The 21,607-nt window shown below is 47.5% G+C and overlaps 1 protein-coding gene across 1 annotated transcript; it reads left to right on the top strand.

The window, feature by feature from the left end:
* Positions 1 to 6,332: 6,332 nt before the first annotated feature.
* On the top strand, positions 6,333 to 19,870 carry LOC146181827 (uncharacterized). Its single transcript, XM_084575553.1, has 4 exons — positions 6,333 to 6,457; positions 14,526 to 14,781; positions 16,769 to 16,905; positions 19,717 to 19,870. The coding sequence occupies exons 2-4, from the start codon at positions 14,589 to 14,591 to the stop codon at positions 19,744 to 19,746; spliced, it is 360 nt and encodes a 119-aa protein (XP_084431679.1). The 5' UTR covers positions 6,333 to 6,457; positions 14,526 to 14,588; the 3' UTR covers positions 19,747 to 19,870.
* The last annotated feature ends 1,737 nt before the right edge of the window (positions 19,871 to 21,607 follow it).

Consider the following 21,607-nt stretch of genomic DNA (forward strand, 5'->3'; position numbering starts at 1 on the left):
CCATTAAAAGTGACCTTTAGAACACAATTTCTCTAACTACACTGCATTCGCGCCTGGGACATTGAAGAGAGAGCCTGAGAGTCCAAGGAGAGAGCTGGCGTCGGCGTTGGATAGGAAAACACACGTCACTCTCGTGCGGAGAACCTACTTCATGACGGCGTTGAATGAATGAACATATGTCAAGTAACGGTGTGTGATCTGAAACAATTATAGGAGATAGGATGTCTCAATTGAATTACCTTTAATCATTTGTTTTATGTGTATAAAATTTGTATGTAGGTTAGCCGTGATTTGAAATCACGACCCTGCTGTCGCGGACAACGCACGCTGCTGACTAAGCCACGAAGAAACTTTTGTAGAGTCTTGATAACAAGCCGATTTATACGTGAACCACGTAGACTATCTCACGTAAAGTGGCATCTTACGGCTGTAGTTTATATAGTATGTATGTGATTCGTTCGAGTGGTTTTTATTACGGGAGAAATAACTGGGCTAGAAACAAAATGCACGCTGGCCTTTCTATTCTTGAGGTATCATAGCCGAGTCGTAATAAAGCGGCCACTGTAGGAGGAGGAGGAGGAAGATGAGGAGGAAAGGCAGGGAGGTTAATCAATAAAATCAACCGGTTTGCTACCCTGCACTGGGGGAAGGGGATGAGGGGATATAAAAGTTGTGAGAGAGGGATAGTTGAAGTTAATACAGTCACATAACAGACACGCCACATCACATCACGTTACAGTCATGCAATAGCAAACTCATAGTCTTTCGATTAGGCCTGTGCTTCTCATAAAGCGGAGCAGTGCCTGGGAGGCCACTGTAAATTATTCACAATAGCATAAGCCATAGCTGGAAATGATGGTGAAGCGGTCCATGCCATTCCGACTTAGTGTTTTCAGTCCCAAGCCGTCTTTCACAGCAGTAACCGCGCGTATTCTTCGATTTTCCAATGTGGAAGAACTCCACAGAATCACAAGCCTCTGCGGAAAATATTCTTCTAATTTATACCTGTTTTCTCCTTTGGGCGGCAGTAACAAGTGGATGGCTCCTTTCTATTTTAGATTATTTAATACATACTGCGTACTCATGTACACGAGGTATGCAGCAATGATCATGCATAAATGCAACATTAGAGCAAATATAGGTTGGCTAGTATGAAGACGGTAGTGCTTTCTAATCAGAAAGAGACAATTCACACCGAAAACAAATTTTGGTTGGCTAGTATGAAGACGGTAGTGCTTTCTAATCAGAAAGAGACAATTCACACCGAAAACAAATTTTGGTTCAGCTATGACTGACCACGGAATAAAAAAAAAAACATGTTTCTAAAACTACCAGATTCTCCTAATAGAATGCGTGAGTCAGTATGGATTTTCAGACTGAGATAGCCAGGCTACGCTACACTGTTATTCAATTTTTAAATATGCAATGTAAATATGTAATGCAGCTAGCAATGTTGTGCAACGTAGCTAGCAATGTAGTGCAGCTAGCGTTAAAGCTTACTAGTCCCACGGTGAAAATCTCGCGTTCGCGAGATCTGTCCGCGAGACGTCCCAATAGGTTCTGACGTCAACATAATTTCCCCTTTTGGAGAGTTTGGCCTTCGATCATTCTCGCATGTCGCGGAGAGGAGTTCTCAGATGCCCAATTCGCCGACGAAGAAGGCAAGGAAAAGAAAGAAAGAAAGATATAAAATTTTAACAAGTGCACTAACACGCTAGATGGAGATAGAAAAAGGAGGAGGAGTGCCTCCACCATTAAGCTCTTAAGCAAAGCTGAGTGCAGTCTTGCCATTGTGTGTGTGTGTGTGTGTGTGTGTGTGTGTGTGTGTGTGTGTGTGTGTGTGTGTGTGTGTGTGTGTGTGTGTGTGTGTGTGTGTGTGTGTGTGTGTGTGTGTGTGTGTGTGTGTGTGTGTGTGTGTGTGTGTGTGTGTGTGTGTGTGTGTGTGTGTGTGTGTGTGTGTGTGTGTGTGTGTGTGTGTGTGTGTGTGTGTGTGTGTGTGTGTGTGTGTGTGTGTGTGTGTGTGTGTGTGTGTGTGTGTGTGTGCGTGTGTGGAGCGTAGTTGTCGCCAGTAACTTTCACAAATTAACTGCAAAACCTCTCATTCAGCAGCGATCTGTGAACTGCGGGTAGAAAAAGCGAAATATGTTATTTTGCTGCATAAGAAGGCAACATTTCTTTAAGCTATTTACGGAGACATCGCTCATGATGGCATGGCTTTAAAGAAAGGGAATTTTAGGTCACCAGCAAGCTGACATATTGCTCAGATACCTACGAAACAGCTTAGCGTCCCGACAATATTATAAAGACGCACTTTTCTTCGGGCATATCTAGCAACTCAACATGAAAAGATTATCGGATATTACTTCTCGTGCCGTGAGTACCAAACTGGGATACAAGATATTACCGTAACTCTTCAAAAGATTTTTTTTTCTTCTACTGTAGGGACACACACCTTCTTAAGACCATGACAGAGAGAAGAACACTAGATTACTTGTTTCGAGAAAGTGTCATTTTTGACATGCGACTGTTTGTTTCGAGAAAGTGTCATTTTTGACATGCGACTGTTGGCAGATGAGAAGTTGAGAGGGAAGAAGGCCGGATCCTCTGTAAGGCACGAGGGAAGACAGAGAGGGATGTAGGGAAAGGTGTGAAAATGTGGATGTAAAGGTGGATACAGCGAGGGTATTACACACATAGAAGAGGACGCAGAGGAAATATAACCTAATCCAAACACATTTAACGCCGCGCCAATCGCACTAATCGCCTGTAGCATTTTTAAACGCCTTGGATACCTGAATAACGGCCTGGGCGGCGAGTTGGTGCATGATGGAATTGAACGGCGGCGCAACACGGAAACGGTTTCCGTGTTGCGCCGGTCCGTTTCCGTGTTGTGACCGTTCCGTTCCGTTCCGCCCGTTCCCGACCGTGTTGCGCCCGGCGGTGCTACAGCGCAACACGGTCGTTTCCGTGTTGCGCCGCCGTTCAATTCCTGCCTTGGATACCGTTTTCTAACAACATCTGAGGTGCGTCATTTGCACAGAACTTTAGTCACTGCGATAAATAACATTTGTTAGGGGAAAACCAAGTTGTAGTGAAGAGGTAACGCGCCCGAGCCCCGTGTGTAATTTCTATCTCTGGGATTTCCCGTTCGGCTGCAGTTTTGCTCTCCGACGCTTTCTTTCTTAACAAGAGGAGCGCATCCACTCCTGCTGAGGTCGAAAGCTGCAAATGCCGCTTTGCAAGGACGCGGGAATTCTGGAAAAAGGAGCGAAGGGAGAGATGTATACAGCCTTAAAAGACTCTCTTATAGCATTCCTTCACTCCCAAGAAAAAAAAGAAAAAACAGCGAGAGCGGGAAATTTGAAAAGACAAAAAAAAAAAAAAGTTCAAATTACTAGCACTGTCGCGCAAAAATAACTTTATTATAAAGGAAACAGTATTTGTTCTTTGATAATACGGTGCTTTTTCATGAAGCATAGGAGCCAACGAGCCAAAAATATAACCAAAATAACTGTTATTTCCTGCCGCCTGTAACACAGCATTGAGTTATTCAAGAAACGTATCTCTGTATCATGGTGCAGTTGAGGGCTGACTGATGATAATGCCTCTTTTTTTATTTTTCATGAAAGCACTTCCAACAATTCTCTTGTACGTTGGCTACAGTTAGCGCAGTATTTTCCCATGTCTGACCAAGCGTTTTTATGCCCTGTTCAGGACAATATAAACCACCGTCCTGCTAGTTCAACATGTACGTTCCCTTATCAAAATTAATTCAGTATGCTACGGTCGAACCCAAAACAACCCCACAAATTGTGATCTGTCTCACACGCTGTGAATAGTCACCGACGTTTCAAAGTTAGGACTTGCCCTGTATATTTGAGTCACTGGGAAGTTTTGTTTCCTCTTCAAGGCCTCTAATGAGTACGGTACTCGAGGCGATAGCGCGGCCGGATTCCCCTGTTATCTTCTTGTCGGTGTTATCAAATAATCTTTTGGTCAGCTTTCCTGAAGAACAGGGGCGCGTGAAACCTTGATTCTTATTTTGGTTGGTTTGTGGTGTTTAACGTCCCAAAGCGAGGTTCTTACTTTACCCTTGTTCGATATGTCCACGTGTTATTATACACACAACCGTAACTTAAGTGTGCCTAACGTACAACACGTTAACACGCGTAATATTTTGGAGAATATGTGCAATGCGGGACACACGGGCAGTATCATTTTAGTCCGGTACTCCGTTTGTTCAGCGTCAGCATTCATATTTCAGCAACCCCTGACGCTGACCAAGAATTGTTCACAAGCGTTTTTTACTACACGTGTGCGAAAACCTGCAGCAAAGAAGCAACAGAAAAGCAGGCCCTTCCGCGTCGGAATGCATTCCGCATTTGATTGCAGAAACACTCTACCCTGCGTTCTCATGTGGCGCCTTTTTTGAGTTCAAAAAGCGCTCTTTGCCGGACAGGTTTACGAAAACCGTTTGTTGAAAAGTTGCCGAGAATGGTCACCGGCATTAGGGACCAACTCACTGCGTAGTTTAGCGACTGGGAGGTGTTCCGTTTTCTTGACAAGGCTTCTAAAGCGAATGGCTTACGCGGCGATAGCGATACTGTTATCGCTATACGGTGATACTGTTATCGGTCTTATCAGAGATTCTTCTCAGAAGATTCTCTTATAAGTACCTCTTGCAGATAGAGTGGAGCGTGAAACTTGGATTCAGTAGTGGGGGCAGCAGCTGCCGCACAATATAAGGCTCGGATACATGTTCGCCTTCTCCTTAAGACATATGCTAGAGGAAAATCATCTTTTGAGGCAGATTCGTTTGTTCGGAAACTTTCAACTTTCGGTCTCGTTTGTCGCTTTACATTCGCGTGCTGTTTTTTCCTTCTCTTTTACGCTCGCAAATTCGACCCTCGTTTTACTGATGTGGTAGCGCTTTGCATCGCAACTGAATAAAATGCGCCAGCCATTGATGAGCTCGTACTAATTCACAAACTCATCGCCATTCTACAGATAACAGAACATACATGTATGACAAAACCATTCGTTTTAACGATAGTGGAACTATTGGAATTGAAAAACATATGTTCTCGCTGGGTTCAGCGGCTGTCCGTGAACCCTATATGCATGATGACCTGCAAAGGTTTTTTGGAGGGGGGGGGGGGGGGTGGAGGAAGGAAAGGGGGCGATTCTATATGATGCTTTCGTGAAGTAATCTCGGGTGTAAAACCATTGCTATTTTGTTTTGAGCTTGGAAGCACGTGACAGTCGGTGTAATGGATGTCCGTGTAAACGGTAACCAAGATGCACGAGTGAGTGCGTGCACAGTAAAGAAATTTAGAATTCTGTCGCTATCGCCTTGAGCGCATCCTAAGCAAATATGCTATAAAACTGCTGTTCAACCCCACAGAGAGCACGCAAAGGTTCGGTATTGATTGGTAAATATAATTTATTATTATATATACAGAGAATACAGAGACGCCTACCTTCCCGGGCCACGGGACATGGAGGGGGTTCGCATGTCGGTGGACGATGCATTGTGGAGCAGAAGTGCTTCATTCTCATAAGGCACACGCTGATCATGTGATAGTAGTGACACGACTGAAATTTACGCTGCATGAGGCTCACTGCCACTGCAATCGCTACACAGCGAATTGTTGAGCATCTCAAAAACAAACGCTCTTATAAGTGTCACTGTAGTAAAAAAAAATTACGAGGTACTTTAGCGACTAAAGTAGTCAAAGGCGAAAGCCTGAGTGCCGCATTCTGCTGCGCAACTGGCACTAATCAGTAATTATTTTCTGAATTATTCATTAGTCGAATAATTGATATATAAATAATTGACTATTTAGACAATAAGTAGGTATCTACTTAGACATTAATTTGTTAGTTATTGATTTGTTTAATTAGTAATTAATTATTATTTATACATTAGTTAATTAGTAATTGATCTTTGATTGGCATATAGCCTTATAAGGCACGCATTTGCGCATACTGTGGTGTTGCTCTGTGGCTGGTCGAGACCTCATCCTGCCTCGGCCAATCAAAGCCTCCGCAAAAACAAGGACGCATTTTGTCCACGACAGCATGATCCATTAAAGGCTTTCGCCTGAAAAATTAGGCACGGTGCTACGACGTCACTCCATGAAACGGCCAAATCGGTTGATTTAATGTACTTGCATGTGTTGTAACGAGGCACTGTGCACAAGTCTCACGTTAGCAGCTATCGACATTATTATTCTCTATCTCTCCTCCATTGCACCAAAGATACGGCAGATGCCAACAATAGAGAATGGGTAAAACGGATATGCTCATTATCTGTACGAGTCAGTGTGGGGCGTTACTCTAATCAATGTGACTGCTTCACGAGTCTCCATTTGCCCTGCTCTTCCGTGTCGCGGCCGACCTTAGTCGATTGAAACAGGAAGCATTGATTGAGATCACACTGAAAATTCAGCGTAATGTAAGTATACCTGCTTCTTCGCTCGCTGATGACTCAGGTGATTCCTGTTAATAATTTAAAATCACGATCAGCACCTTGCATAGGTAAATCAGAAATGTGAGTTTCGAAAGCAGCACGCAGGAAACCAGTGATGTTTTACAGTCGCTGAAGAGAGCAACAGTTTGTGATAGGTAGCGAGGCGCTGGAGGTGGTAACGGAATGCGTCTGCGAAGGACAGGCAGCAACCACAGACCGGGGCACGAGAGTGAATAAAAAAAATAAGAATTATGGGGGGGGGGGGATTTAACGAAAACGCCATAGGTTTAAGTTTAAGAGGCAGGAAGAGAACCGAGATGGTTAGTCAACAAATGGAAGGTAATAACGTCCTAGTCGAAGTAAAGAGGAAAAAACAAGTATAGGTCGCGTAGAAAGCGTAACAAGGATAGGAGAAAGATAGGTGGGCGGATGATATTGGGCAGCTTTCGGGGATTAGGCGGCTACAGCAGGCACAGTACATTGAAGATGGTTGAAGGGATATAGAGAGGCATTTGCCCTGCAGTCAGTGTAGTCAGGCTGATGATGAAATACGCCTCAAAACATTACAAACGCTTTGATATAACATTACAATTGCGGATTTACTATTGCCTTCATATAATGACTTGAGACGACGCTCCTCTTTTAAAAGTGTTGGTGAGAAAACGCGATTAAAATAGCGGATTCTTGTTAATTTGAACCCGTTTTAAGGGCGGCTGAGGTAAACTCCATTTTGTGTTTCTGATGAGTAAAAATCGGCCCTGTAGCTCTTCCTCTTTATACCGATGCTCAGCCGAGAGCAATGAACGCACTTTTTTCTTAGGATACCATATTTAAAAAATAATAAACGTATCCCTGTCATTCGAGTCAAGCTTGAGACGGCCTCCGTGATCGGTCTGGAAGTGAACGGTGAGGTAGGCTAGCTTAAGAGATACACGTGAATAATCAGTATCGACGTCGGAGTACATCGCTTACCGGTGGTGGCGATACCGGAATTTAATGTTTTAATTTTTTGTACACTCATAAGAGCTCCGTGCTTCGGGAAAGTGCCGACTTAGTCCTTATACTATGGTAATCTATCGATGAGATCAGCTTCAATTTGTCCTCGACGAGCTCTTATTTTAAGATTTGGTTGATTCGAGATGAGGCATGGTACCATTGGCATAAACTATATTGAAGCAGCAGAATCCTTATTTCAAATTCACCATAATGCGAATAAAGTTACGGTTCTCACTGAGTGTGCCCTATCGAGTAATGACTGGACTTTTATTGCGAAAGCAATACTATGGCAGCCGAAGTGAGACCTCGAGTGGCCGCAGCTACGCCGTGAAGAGACGTAGCTAAATTCTCCTAATAAAAAGATCAGCCTGCCGCGAAATTTGAATTCACGTTACTCCTATGCCATGGGCAGGAGCGGCCAACTCGGGTCGCTCCTTTTATATGGGAGGGTGATATCAGAATCAGCCTGCCAGAACTGTTTGCATTCTCGTTACCGCTACGACACGCAGGCACGTCCATACGGCTTGTTTGAAGCGTGACTATATGTGGGCTGGTAACTTACGCTCTCGCGTCATACATATCCTTAAATAATGAGCTTAAGTGTCCCCAATAATGTAGCACCTTACACTGACAGGGCGTGATAGGGGAATAATGCAGCAGGCAAAAGAAGCTTCCGCCGTTGCTTTCGCAATTCAACTAGGGTTACCCAGAGCTAAACGCAACTAATTTTTAATGTAATCAGCTTATCGCGCACTATGTCACTTTGGGCAGGACATTTGAGATATTACCTCTGGAAATGATTTTCAGATGTTTTGGTCCTCATTCTTAAATAGCAACTGCATAAACAATATGGGAGAGCGTAAAGGGAAAATACAGCGTCGTTCAGGCGGAGGCGTTGTCCTGTTAGAATACCTACGCATGAACGTCGGAAATGGTAGTATGGTAGGAGAGTGAAATGGTAGGAGAGTGAAAAACCTTTACGAGGGAACGGAAGGAGAGATACACGACAGAATCGGGTGATTGGGGTGGCTGTAACTGCTGTGGGGCCCTGCACCACGTATCCGTAAGGCCCGTGCGCGCCGCGCATTCGAAGGCCGCGCCACTATCCCAATGCCCCCTGCGCGGTGCCTGTTTCCCTCTCCCCGCTCGTTCGGGGATAACCGGTCCCGCGCGAGGGGGCTATAAAGGAAGCCTCACGCCGCCGTCGCTCTCTCTGGGTCCCTGCCTCCTCGTTCCTGCTTCGCTCCTGCTTCGCGCCTTGAGCTTCTGCACGGAAGACGACCAGCTTTGCTGGAATTGCAACCAGCCGGGCCACGTGGCACGAGAGTGTCAAGCAAGGCGTATGCAGGGAAACGCGGACCGCTGGCGGCCATAACTGGTAACACCAGCCTGTCGCCGTCGGCGGGAGAATTTCGTGGTAGCCACGGCGGAAAATGGGAAATGTACTCCCACGCCGCGTCACCGGGCGACCGCCCCGGGGGCGCAGAGGCTTCTGTCCCCCTCGCCTGTAGAGCGCAAGGAATGTTGTCGCGCTCGAGCCCTTTTATGCTAGTGCGGTTAGCTGGTCAAAGCTACTCGGCACTCGTTGACACGGGCTCAACTCTGTCATTGGTCGGTGATGACGTTTTCGAGGCCTGCCGTAGATGTAACATCCGTGCCAGGCCAGCCGAAACCCCTTTGAGCTTAGCAGCAGGGAAGACAAAAGCGGAGGGAGCGGTACGTCTGGTCCTGCGTTTTGACGGCAGGAAGCGGAGGCATCGCTTCGTCTATCTGCCCGGCTTAGCCATACCAGTTATTCTGGGAAGAGATTTTCTTTCGAGCGAAGGCATTGTGCTTGACATGGGGGAGAACGGCTATCGCTACAGCCCCTTCACCCCCCTCATTCCCTTTGTTGGCGCGCCCAAACAGGAATGCGTCGCTCAGCGAGCGAGCGTCCACGCTTTTGTGGCAGACAGCTCCCCCGCGACACTGAATGGTAGCCCATTAGAAGCAATTATCGCGTCCTTCTCAGGAACCGGTAGTCAGCGCCGAAGGCTCGTGGAAACTTTACTCCCGTTTTCGGATTGCTTCACAGAGAAACCAGGCAGAACCGACTTGCTTCAGCACGAGATCGAAACGGGTGATGCGCGCCCTTTCAGATGTAACCCGCGGCCGTTAAGCGCGCATAAGAGACAGCTTCTCGACAGCGCCCTTGACGAGATGATAGATACCGGCGCGGTGAGACCCTCACAAAGTCCCTGGGCGTCCCCAGTGGTTCTAGCGCCAAAGAAAGATGGTTCGGTCAGGCTGTGTGTTGATTATCGAAAGCTCAACTCACTGACGCCTACGGTTGCGTACCCTTTCCAGTCGATCGAGGCTGTAATGTACGCGTTAGGGAACGCAAGGTTCTTCACAGTCCTGGATGCAAGCAGAGGGTACCTGCAGATTGAGGTGGCGGAAGGTGACATTCAGAAAACCGCATTCACCTGTCACCGCGGGCTCTTCGAATTTACTCGACTCCCGTTTTGTTTGTCTAATGCACCGAGCACGTTCATGCGATTGATGGACATCGTGCTGGGCGATGCAAGGTTCAACTACGCGATGGCGTACCTCGACGACGTCGTGATATTCTCACAGTCGTTCGAAGAGCATCTCATTCACCTGAATTCCGTTCTTGAAAGAATGAGACGTGCGGGTATAACGATCAACCCAAAGAAAGTGCAGTTGGCATCAAAGAGAGTGAACCTCTTGGGATTTGTGGTTGATGATGGCACTTTGAGACCGAACGATGACAAACTGCAGGCAATTCTGAACTACCCCTGCCCGGCGGACGTGAAAAGCTTGCAGAGGTTTTTGGGAATGGTTGCCTTCTACAGACAATTCATCCCTAGTTGTTCAGAGCTCGCTAGGCCGTTGAACCAGCTGTTTCGGAAAGGCTCGAAGTGGGTCTGGGGCAAGGAACAGAACGACGCTTTTGTTGCCTTGGCTCGCGCGATAGCGAACACCGCTAGTTTGCGCCTCCCCGACCTGAACAAGTCGTTTGTCTTGCAGACAGATGCTAGTGATGCCGGTGTAGGAGCTGTTTTGTTGCAGGAACACGAGGGCAAGCTGCGCCCTGTCGTGTTCGCTAGCCGCACGCTCACATCGGCGGAGCGGAATTACTCCGTGACCGAAAAAGAATGCCTGGCGATAATGGTTCCATTGTCAAAGTTCGACATCTACCTAGACGGAGCGGTTTTCACCGTGCAGACAGATCACCAGGCACTTTCGTGGTTAAAGAGGCTGAAAAACCCCGCAGGCAGACTCGCGAGATGGGCGCTGACGTTGCAACGTTACGCGTACGCCGTTGAGTACCGCCGGGGCAGCATGAATAAGGTGGCCGATGCTTTATCGCGCGCACCGTTGAAGGCGGGCATAAGCGCAGAAAAGGCGCAGACCAGCATTACTGAAGGCGGCGTCGCCGCTAGTGGAGAGGAGGAGAGAGCGGACGCGATTATCGCGCCCTACGTAGTTAAAGAGTGAAAGGAGGCGGACAGAGTTGCCGCGCGGTGCTGCGAGAGAGAGAAGGCGCAGCAGCTGGTGGCGGCGACTAGTCGCCTGCCAAAAAGCGAGGCAGAGAGAAATCTGTCATGGGGAGTAGCGGTCAGTAGGGAAGAGCGAAGTGAGGCCCAGAAAGCAGACGGTCTATGCCAGCGGGTGCTGACAGAGCTTGCGAGTAGTGCAGCTTGCACCGGGAACGCTGAGGGCAAGTACGACGCGTATCTGCTGGGCGATGATGGCTTACTGCTCCGCTACATCCCCCGACTTGACGAGGAAGAGGCGATTGCATCCCCCTTCCGAGTCGTGGTCCCGAGGAAGTTGCGGAAACGATTCCCCCAGTACTTCCATGACTCAGCGCTGGCAGGCCATGGCAGCGGCAGTAAGACTTACGACAAGTTATGCCGTGTCGCGACCTGGCCAGGTATGAGAAAGGATGTGCTGGGTTACGCCCGTACATGTCCTGTTTGCCAGGTAGCTAAGCCTCGGGCGGGGAAACCCGCTGGCATGATGAAGCCGGTAGTTAGCAACTATCCGTGGCAAGTGGTCGCGTGCGATATCATGGGACCCCTCCCTCGCTCCGCGCGCGGACACCAATATATCCTGGTAATAACGGACCACTATTCCAAGTGGGTTGAGGTTTTCCCCCTTAGGAAGCTTGTGTCAGAACGGATTTGGGAGAAACTGCTGGAGACATTCACTCGTTTCGGTTTCCCTTCTGACCTGATTACAGACAATGCCTCGTATTTCACAAGCAAAGTCTTTGTTTATTCCTGTCGGGCGCTTCAAATCCGCCACAGGAAAACGAGTCCCTACCACGCTCAGAGCAACATAACTGAGAGAGTAAATCGGAATGTTAAGAGTATGCTGGTCGCGACGACCGAGCAGCACAGAGATTGGGACGCACGGCTGTCCGAACTGGCTTTCGCCACTAGAACAACCGTGAACAGGTCGGTGGGTATGACACCTGCTTACTTGAATTTTGGGAAAGAGATCGCTTTTCCGCTAGAGAACGCCCTACTTGACGCGTCGGGGCCCGCGCCCCCTCCGCTTACGCAGTACGCGGCAAAGCTCCGCGAGCGCCTTGAGGCAGCGTAGCGCGCGGCTCGTGAAAAACTCGATGTCGCGCGCATGGAGCAAGCGGATCAGTACAACAAAGGTCGTCGTCACGTCGTTTTCAACACGGGCGACTTGGTACTGAAAAGAACGCACCCGCTTAGTAACGCAGCGCGTGGTTTCGCCGCGTCGCTAGCGCACAAGTGGGTTGGACCGTTCGAAGTTACGGCACGGACTACGCCACTCACCTACCAGCTGCGGTTGTTGGCGAGTGGTGAAACCGCTGGTCCGGTGCACGTCGCAGACTTGAAAGCTTACCACCTTCGCAAGAACGATAACTGCGAAGCGGGGGAAGCTCAAAGCCATGCAGCGATCTCCCCCAAAGTAAGGCGTACAGGTAGCAACCCGGTTCGCAACCGACGCTATAACCTAAGGCCAAGGTAGTGCACTACTTTGTCTAACGTCTTTGCTTCTTTCAGAATGCATTCTGATAAGATTTTGCAGCAGCCAGATGAACTACCGTCGCTCGGGCGGGAAACCGCACCCAGCGCATGGTTCAAGGAGGGGCCACATAAACAGGGGGTACCCCCCTAGTTTGTAGTGGTTTGTGGCCCATCATTGTGACCAGCGCGGCCATGCTGGCCGTCTTCAACGAGTCTGGATTGGAGCCCGCTGCCCAGGTCTGGAGTACGGGCCTCAGGAAGCCAGGTGTGCCCGGGGCGGAAACGCCTGCTGCAATGTGCATCCAGCACGGCGCCACGTGGAAAGGGGTCAACGATGTAGAGCAGCAGCTCAGGGCCGCTGCCAGGCGTATCCATGGCCGAGCCCAGCTGCGCTGTGACCCCGAGGATGTGGCCGCTGCCGGAGAGGGACCAGTCGGGACAGTCCCGCCATGCCTGCTGCTTCTCCCGTCACACGAACCAGCTGAGAGGGCATCCCGCCAGAGCCAGGCGACAAGTCTCCCTATTTTACGTCGACCCGGGCTCGGACATGGACATGGCCCGGCTGTTGGCGTAGCCCGGGTCGGACGCTGAGGGGGGGGATGTGGGGCCCTGCACCACGTATCCGTAAGGCCCGTGTGCGCCGCGCATTCGAAGGCCGCGCCACTATCCCAATGCCCCCTGCGCGGTGCCTGTTTCCCTCTCCCCGCTCGTTCGGGGATAACCGGTCCCGCGCGAGGGGGCTATAAAGGAAGCCTCACGCCGCCGTCGCCGTCTCTTCGTCCCTGCCTCTTCGTTCCGGCTTCGCTCCTGCTTCGCTCCTGGCTCTCTCCACGGAAACGACCCGCAGCCACCCGGACGACGACCCCGGACAGCCTCGACGAAGCCCGCGCTTACGTGAGATAAAAGATGTTTGTTATACGGCCCACTGTGTGTTTGTCGTGCGCATCTCTCGGGCAGAGGAACCGCCCACACTGCATTATTAGTTACTCTTTTCAAAAACATTTTGCGGCCTTGCGTTCTGGGGGCGAAGTCTCACAGTCACCGGGGAAGAAAATATTTTCGACAGGAATGTGGACAGTGGGCCTCTAAATTACCGCCCTTTTTTTTTTCTCAGCAAAGCATATGGTGATGTAGTTAGAAGTGGTCACGTCTTCGTTTTCGCGCTTTTTTTTAAGGCGAAAGCCTTTGCCTCATCATTGTCTTCAGCAAGTGCCACGCTTTTGCGGCGGCTCTGATTGGTCGAGACGGGATGACGTCATGGAGGTCTCGACCAATCACAGAGCACCAGCGCACTATGCGCGAATGCGTGCCTTATATGGTCATAGGCCAATTAATGACGAACTAATAATAATGGCTATTTTATTAACTAATTACTGATTTATGATCACTAATCAATTATTAATTATATTATTACTAAATAATAGATAAGTGGGTAAGACTTACTGAATGCTAATTCAGTACTAATTCCTAATTAATTACGAATAACCGAGTGCTAATCACTGAATAATAATAATAATGACTAATTAATACATAAATAGCTAATAATTCCTAATTAGTGTCAGTTGCGTAATTATTTAATATAATTACTAACTAATGCCGCGCACCTGGTAAATTCAATCACGCAACAGTAAAGACCAACAGCGAAGATACAACGAGCGCGGTCTCGTCTCTGCCCAGCAGAATTCACTGAATAAATGCACTCGCAGAATATGAAACAGTAGCCGCTCGCTTTACTCGTAGCAGCATTCATCGCTACATGCGCAACAGTCGCGTAGCAGAATGCAGCCCTCAGGCTTTCACCTTTCATCACTTTAGTCGCCAAAGTGTCCTCGAATTTTTTATTACCTTCTATCATGCACCAATAGCCCACCAAAATGCTTTCTTGGAAGTCAAGAAAACTGTCTAAATGTATTGTTAGGTGTAAAGACGTTGGTAAACACTGTTCGGCGTCGATCGAATTCGCCTCAAATAATTACATGTAATAATCTCAAGCAATATCGACCTATTTCTCTAAGACCCTTGGCATTGGTGTTCTGTTCCAGCTGCAGCGCAGTTCAAGGCAGCCACGTACGGCCACCTCCGAGTTGCTTGAGCAAGGCCACGAAATGTTACGGCCAACAAGATTAGCACTAGCTGTAACGCTAGTGGTGATCAGCGTCATCCACGGTTCGAGTTCCGCAAAGCTGCCGATAGATGGCAGCACAGAGAGAAGTCCTCAGTTCCCACCGAAGCTGGCTGCTTCAAATGGCCTCATGGACATATGGGACGACGGATTTAGAATCGATGGAGCCAAAGAAGGTAAAAAAAAAAAAGACTTTATGAATGCTTTCTTCTAGGGAACAACAACCATTGCTGGGGCTCAGCGGCTACGACATAGCGCTGTTGAAGACGAGGTGATGGGTTCAACCTAATGGAATTAACCTGACCCCAAAGGTCAGGAGCATTCGCTGGTCCAGAACGTTCGTCACCATGTGAAATGCCACCAATTCAGGTCCGGCCTAGTAATGCGGTCTAGTTTTTTTTTGTTGTTGTTGCGCATTGGCTTAAAAGGGCATCTTTTTTGGTGAATCGGTTGCGACGTTCTCGCATGGTGGACAAACAAGATGAGCGCGCGCTGAAAAAAATTTAATGATTTTGTGTGTCTTCTGTTTTAGAGCTCCACATATGCACAGAATGCCATTTTATAGTTTATCGAGGAAACAAGACGACTCGCTCCGGGGGAAGGTTTGGGACTTAGAACCTTAGCGCTGGAAAGTAAAAGTTAGACTGAAATAAAGAGTGGTCCTTTGTTCGAATCATTTCACTCGTGGCGATTTGTTCCCACTTGGCAATCCCTAACTGAAATTGTAATCATCTTATATAATTTCGCTGGATCGTACTGCTACTATTGTTTCGTTTTCGGGGATAGCCGTCATTGTCAGCTAAACTTGTTCTGTCGATTTTGTACCTGTTTTGAGCTGTTCTTAACGTTGATGCCTGCACTCATGGACTAAGCCTGAATGATCTAATAGCTCATAATGCATCGCTTACATTGATCGTGCGATAAGGCTGCAATGTACACAGGAATGGGCCGAGGTAATAGAGGGCAGGTAGGCGATGTGCTGATTAAAAGGGGAGTCCTGAGTAGTGCCTGTGAGATTGCCTGCCTTTGTTTATTTTGTTTCCTCAGCCTTTTTTAGTTCGATTGAAAGGAAGTGGTTGGCCGCTATAACACTCTGACCATCAACTGAAGCATGGCAATTCCAAAACACAACATAGTAATAAAAGAATACCATCGTGCAAAAATTATTTCGCTCAACCGGATAGCGCAAACGTTCTTTTGTTTGCGTGTATGTGTGTGTTTTTCGACACGTAGCTCTTTCCGGAGTTGCAAGTAGTTTAAAAAGCTAAGAGCCATCAGATATGGACGCTGTTTTCAGGCATCCCTGCGAGATAAGAGAACGGCTTCGTTTCATACCAGTAGTGCAAATTGCGGCTGCGGAATTTTCGCACACTGAAAGATCAAAAAGCTCGTGAGAAATGATGGACTTGTTGACAACAGGTTTGTAGAGGTTTCTGTAATCTACTAGAGGCATCAGCTTTGAGTTTGCTACACCCACAGTCGCTTCATCTTTGAAAGCGTTAATCCTAATTAAGATAACAAATTCGAGGCAGAGATTCGTGTCCTGATGTCATGCAGGATGAACCGTGCACACAATCACTGATAATAACCATCAATTGTACCTCAACAAGGAATTTCTGAAGAAGGTGAGAAACCTCCGGTATCTGAAGGTGTCAGAGAGTCCTTGGAGCGAGCTCTACTGATAAGAGACAATCACCAGATAGCCCCATTGTTACTGTCCCAAAACGAGAAAGCTGCGATTCACGATTCATTTCACCAGTGAGCACTAGAAACAGTTGTATAATGAGTCTAGCCTTACACATGACAAAAGCTGAGAATTACAAAAACTAGCGCTTGTTTAGTGGTCAATAATACTGCATATTATAGGAAAAAAGGACGGAGGAGCTTCAGGCAGAAATTGGGGCTGCGGAGAGAGCAGCCTTGAGGACTTTCTATTTGTTCGGCATAGTGGTTCAGGCGACCAGTTTTCCGTGTTACTGTGATGAGCGAATTAGCTATGAGGCACGCTGACGAAATGCTTGCTACGCTCTCCCTGGCCTCGATACCTCACAGTAAGTCGGACTCGGCCATCTTCCTCCATAGAGGTGCGCTAGATTAGGGCAACGTATCTTCCATTCAAGGACAATTGAGTTACTTGACATTTGTTGCGGCGACGACTCGCAGAACCCGTCGTCCCCCCCGAGGAAGCCAATGCACTCGCCGGATGGCTCATCGCAGTCATTGTCATTGTTCCCCTACTTGGAGTGGTCTGCATCATCGCCCTTTGCGTCTGCATCTGCAGGGCCTGCGCAGGACCAAAGGTAACCTCATCATAGTCCATCTGCCTGTCAGCTGGAGAACACAGTTCAAAACAGCTCTCTGGGTTTTTAGAAGTATCACGGCAGCATTGACGGCATGGTCATTCAAGAGTAATGACTCCTCAACTCAAGCTGCACAGATAGCACCGCTCTAATCCGCGTGCCGCACTATCTGTTTCATCGGTGAGATGGAAAAGTAACCTGCTAGGGGAAGCTTGCTACTATAAGTCTACTGGGCCAAATGGCCATATCCATTATTGCGTTTACAAGAGGGCAAATTTATTTTTCATCTGTAGCTATGAATCTTATGGCGGTGGTCAACGCAACGTCACCCATGGCAGGGGCAAAGACGCAAGATACTTCTTTACCGCCTTAGAGTAAAACAGAAAGATAAGGGGCTTTTCGCGGACTTTAAGAGGTGTGACAAGGCGGAAGTAAATGCACTAAAATAACATGCTCAGAATGGTAGACTGCAATGCTAATCATAGCAGGGAAACAACAAATCAGTGTAGTGTTGTGAAGTGCCTAGATTAGCAATGGTAGCTCCATAATAATACGCTCGTGGTTACTGAGTCATGACTCAGGTGTCCCATGAAGAACTGCACTGGCGTAACGAATAAGGTAGTGGGCGCTGACATAGAGCGCGCGCTACTTGCTGTTTGCTCGGCTATATTGGTGACGTGGCACAATATCCGTTACTTATTGGGGGTTGTATTCTCTAAAATTTTATTTTAGCGGGAATTCGCGCACACTGGCGCCTGAGCCAAACAAAAATCTTGTCTCGTACCAAGATAGATTGTTTTTTGTATTGTGGGATTTTACGTCCCAAAGCGACTCAGGCTATGAAAGAGGCCGTAGTGGAGGGCTCCGGAAATTTCGACCACCTGGGGTTCTTTAACGTGCAGTGACATCACACAGAACACGGGCGCCTTGCTTTTCGCCTCGCCTCTATCGAAAAGCGGTCGCCGCAGTCGGGATTCGATCCCACATCCTTGGCAGTCGAGGACGAGGAAGAAGAGGAGGACGCCTAAGCTATGCTTAAGCCAAAGATAGTGTGCTGTGATTATCAACTACTCTTAATGCACAGTGATGAATTTTGACCCTTGGCTTTTGTGTCGATGATTAAACTAGGATTGACATCAATGGTTCCCATGTTTCTATGAGCCCAGACGATGACGTCTGTGGCTTTGTAATCGGGTAGCTATATAAACGGCGTGCTCACTATGTTTTGCTTCAGTTGGAGTCGGAATGGAGTTCGTGTCGTGGGGACATCGAAGTTGACAAACGCTGTAGGTTCGAAAAAGCGCTGTAATGAAACGAGGGCTGCTGCAGACAAGCTAGCAGTAAAACGACGGAGACGGAGTAGACGTGTTATTGGCTCATTTGCAACCATGCCTCAGTACTGGGTGTATAACGCAGCATGCTGTTACTGGCGATGACTATCGTCGAAAGCGGGACAAGCTGTCTTGTATTTTCGAACTAGCCGCTTGTCCTGATGTTGTGAATAGTTAGGTAATGCTACCCCTGGTTCCGATTTAGAGCACTCTAATATGATCAGATTTTCACTTGCGATGTTCCTGAAAATGCCTGCGCTTTGAAATTTGGTTATCTGCTTGGGACAAAATTTGGAGGTTTACAGACAGTTGCGACGCTCATGGGTAATAAACCTGCGTCTAGGTATGAAACGTTGAGGTCGTTGATAAACGCACATCCACCTGGCAATTAAATCAGTAAAAAGGTAGAATTAATAAAAACCTTAAGCGTAGCGGCCCGAAGGCTGCGTGAAGATGTGAAATAAGCAAGAATGTAACGCTAATCGGAACGCAATGGAAAAAAATGGCGACACCTTTTACATGCCGCTTGCCGCTGACTGTCATCATTCATTAACCTTGACCACTATAACAAGTTACCGTTTTAAAGTCCAGTTTCCCAACTGGTATGATCCGTCTTGCTGAACAACTGCATGGCTGACGCAGCGTGAAATAACGAAATAAATGGGAGAGATCGAGAACTCGCAGAATATATGCCTATCAATAATTGCATTATATTGCACATCCTGTATAGAATTTTACGATAAGACAAGCCTGTCAAATATCACTGGAAGCTTATTGAAGATTGCCATATTATATAACTGTATCAGACACAGTTAGGGAGCGGAGTAAAGTTGAAATATAGACGGTAAAGATGTAAGATACTGTTTGAAAGACATACCCAAGAAGAAAATCTGTTGGAGATTCAATCTCAATGATAAAAGCATGCATAAAAGTTAGGATAGATTGAACAGTAGTAAAAACGGTTAAAAAAATATTATTCAGGTATACCAGGTTGCAATATGAGACCAAAGAAAACAGAAAAGAAAAAAAGAAAGTGAATTGAACAAGATGGGTACAGTCTGTCGTTGGTAGTGATGGCTTCGTATAACAATAAAAATAGTAATAACAATTTGGTGTAAAAGACTTCTACGTCTTACTATTTGTGTTCAGCGACAACCACAATCGAAAATCAAGAATGCATAAAACTCAGCATCGAAGTAAATTCAAATATTGAAAGCAAAACATGATCATGTATAAATGCATACATAAATGAAGAAGTGCGAGCGCCTTTTAGCCAGCGATGCAGATTCGGTACTAAGCGCAAAACATAAAGGTAGGAAATAATATACGAAATGTTTAAGTCCCGTTTTATCTGTATGTGCACAACCTGTGTTATTTATGTGCTCCTGAACGTTTTGTCTGCGTTTACAGACGTCCCGTATATAAGCTTTCCATCCCTAACGCATCTCAGAATTTTCTCCCATGCCTTCGGAACTTGCAGGTGACCACGACATACGTGATCCAGGGATGACCACCGCCTTACCTGGGGAACACTGTTGGGGAAATGGAGCACTTCGAATGGACGCATGGAACAAACTGCGCCCAAGATTCAATGCATCGATGATGTTTTATAAAAAAAAAAAAATTCAGGATCATCGAGTGCACATCTCTGCGCGTAGCACCCACAACTGTTGCCGTTATTACACAGCATAACCATAACTATTACTCAACGCCATATTTTCGCGAATTCAGCATACCTGAGAAGTCTGCTACAGTCATTAGAGACAACTTCAAAATAGGCTACGCGTTGAAATACTCGCCAATTCGAGTTTGAGTTTTGCTCACCGACCACCGAATTTTGTCCGCTGCTCGGCCAGTTTAGATACTGTAGGAAAACCAACGAGGAAAGGCGATGCGAGGAAGATATGTTAATCTAAATCCACGCCTAATTCGTCTCAATAAACATTTTGTTAGAGTACCATTGCAGCGGAAAATAAAAAAAAAATCTGCAGAGACAGACTGCCACGTGTAGGCGAAAGCTGTCCTCACAATGCAATCCCTCGACGGCCGTTCCCTACGCCTCCTCCTGCGGAGCGAGCCACTATGTGATTTGCAGCGCGGTGTACGTTTTTTTTTGTTTATTGCGTTAGCATGTTTTGCAGCGTAAGATGAGAGAGGTGGAGAAGAGGAGGAAGAGGAAAGGCAGGGAGGTTAATCGGAAGAAGGAACCGGCTTGCTACCCTGCACTGAGGGAAGGGGGTGAGGGGATATAAAAGTGATGGGTAAGAGAAGGATGGGTGAAGTCAGTATAGTCACATCACAGCCATATCCTGTCACATTACATCATGTCATAGTCATATCACTTCACATCACAGCAAAATCACAACCTATCGATCAGGCCCGTGGTTTTCATGAAGCAGAGCAGTGCCTGGGACGTCTTCACTGCCGACGATCACCGCAGCCAGTATCCTACAATTTTGATTTCACTCAGTGGTCGCCCATGTAGACGCTCCAGCGGATGTAGAGACACTGTTTTTCCGCACTGTATATAAGGCACTCGCAAAAAATGTGGCCCATACTCTCGTCGTACCTGCAGGTTGCAGATGCAGGTCTGTTAGCCATGCTTATCACAAACGAATAAGAGTTTGTGAACGCTACACCAACCCACAGGCGGCATAGAAAAGTTGCTTCATGTCCGGGTAGACCGGGTAGCCGGAGCTTTAGGTCAGGGTTTAGGGATTTTAAGCGTGACATTGCTAACTTTCCAGAATTCCACAAGGCGAGCGTGAGCTCCCACTCAAGTGCGCTAAGCCTGCACACTGCTTCTTCTCTGAAAAAGGGGATCAACACACACTGCAAATACAGGTACGGGATAATTTAGCAAGGGCTGGTGATGGGTACTAAATATCCTGGCTTCCACATCCGGCTGTAGGCCTGAGGGAGTCCCGCACCAAGGCAGGTTTCTGCCGGACGGCGTGTGAAGGGGGCCACGTCCAGAGAAATTGTGGTGTGTTTTTCTCGAGGACAGAAGCAGGAATGAAGGGGCAGGTGTCACGACCAGGTTACCGTGGTGGTGAGCGCGACACGAAGGTGCAACCTTCGAATCACGACTTTTTTCCGGTGCACAAGGTCGCCAGGGAGGTCGCTTCCACGTGCTGGGAGCAGCGGTCTGCTGGAGTAACGGGGGTTTTCCTTTTCTAAAAGGAGTACTCACTGGAGAGAAGGGGGACATTTCAAGGAGACGAGGAGGTGTTGCATTACGGCTTTCTCTGTCCACCAAGGCTTCAGTGGGATGTATGTTCCTACGAATCGAATCCAGTGTATATGGATTTTATGAGGTATTTATCAGGTATGCTTGAATATCCTGTGCTAAAACCTCGGAGTTAAGAACA

This window comes from Amblyomma maculatum, chromosome 8 (assembly GCF_055883805.1).
Source record: "Amblyomma maculatum isolate TAMU_Amacu chromosome 8, ASM5588380v1, whole genome shotgun sequence".
Taxonomy (NCBI): domain Eukaryota; kingdom Metazoa; phylum Arthropoda; class Arachnida; order Ixodida; family Ixodidae; genus Amblyomma; species Amblyomma maculatum.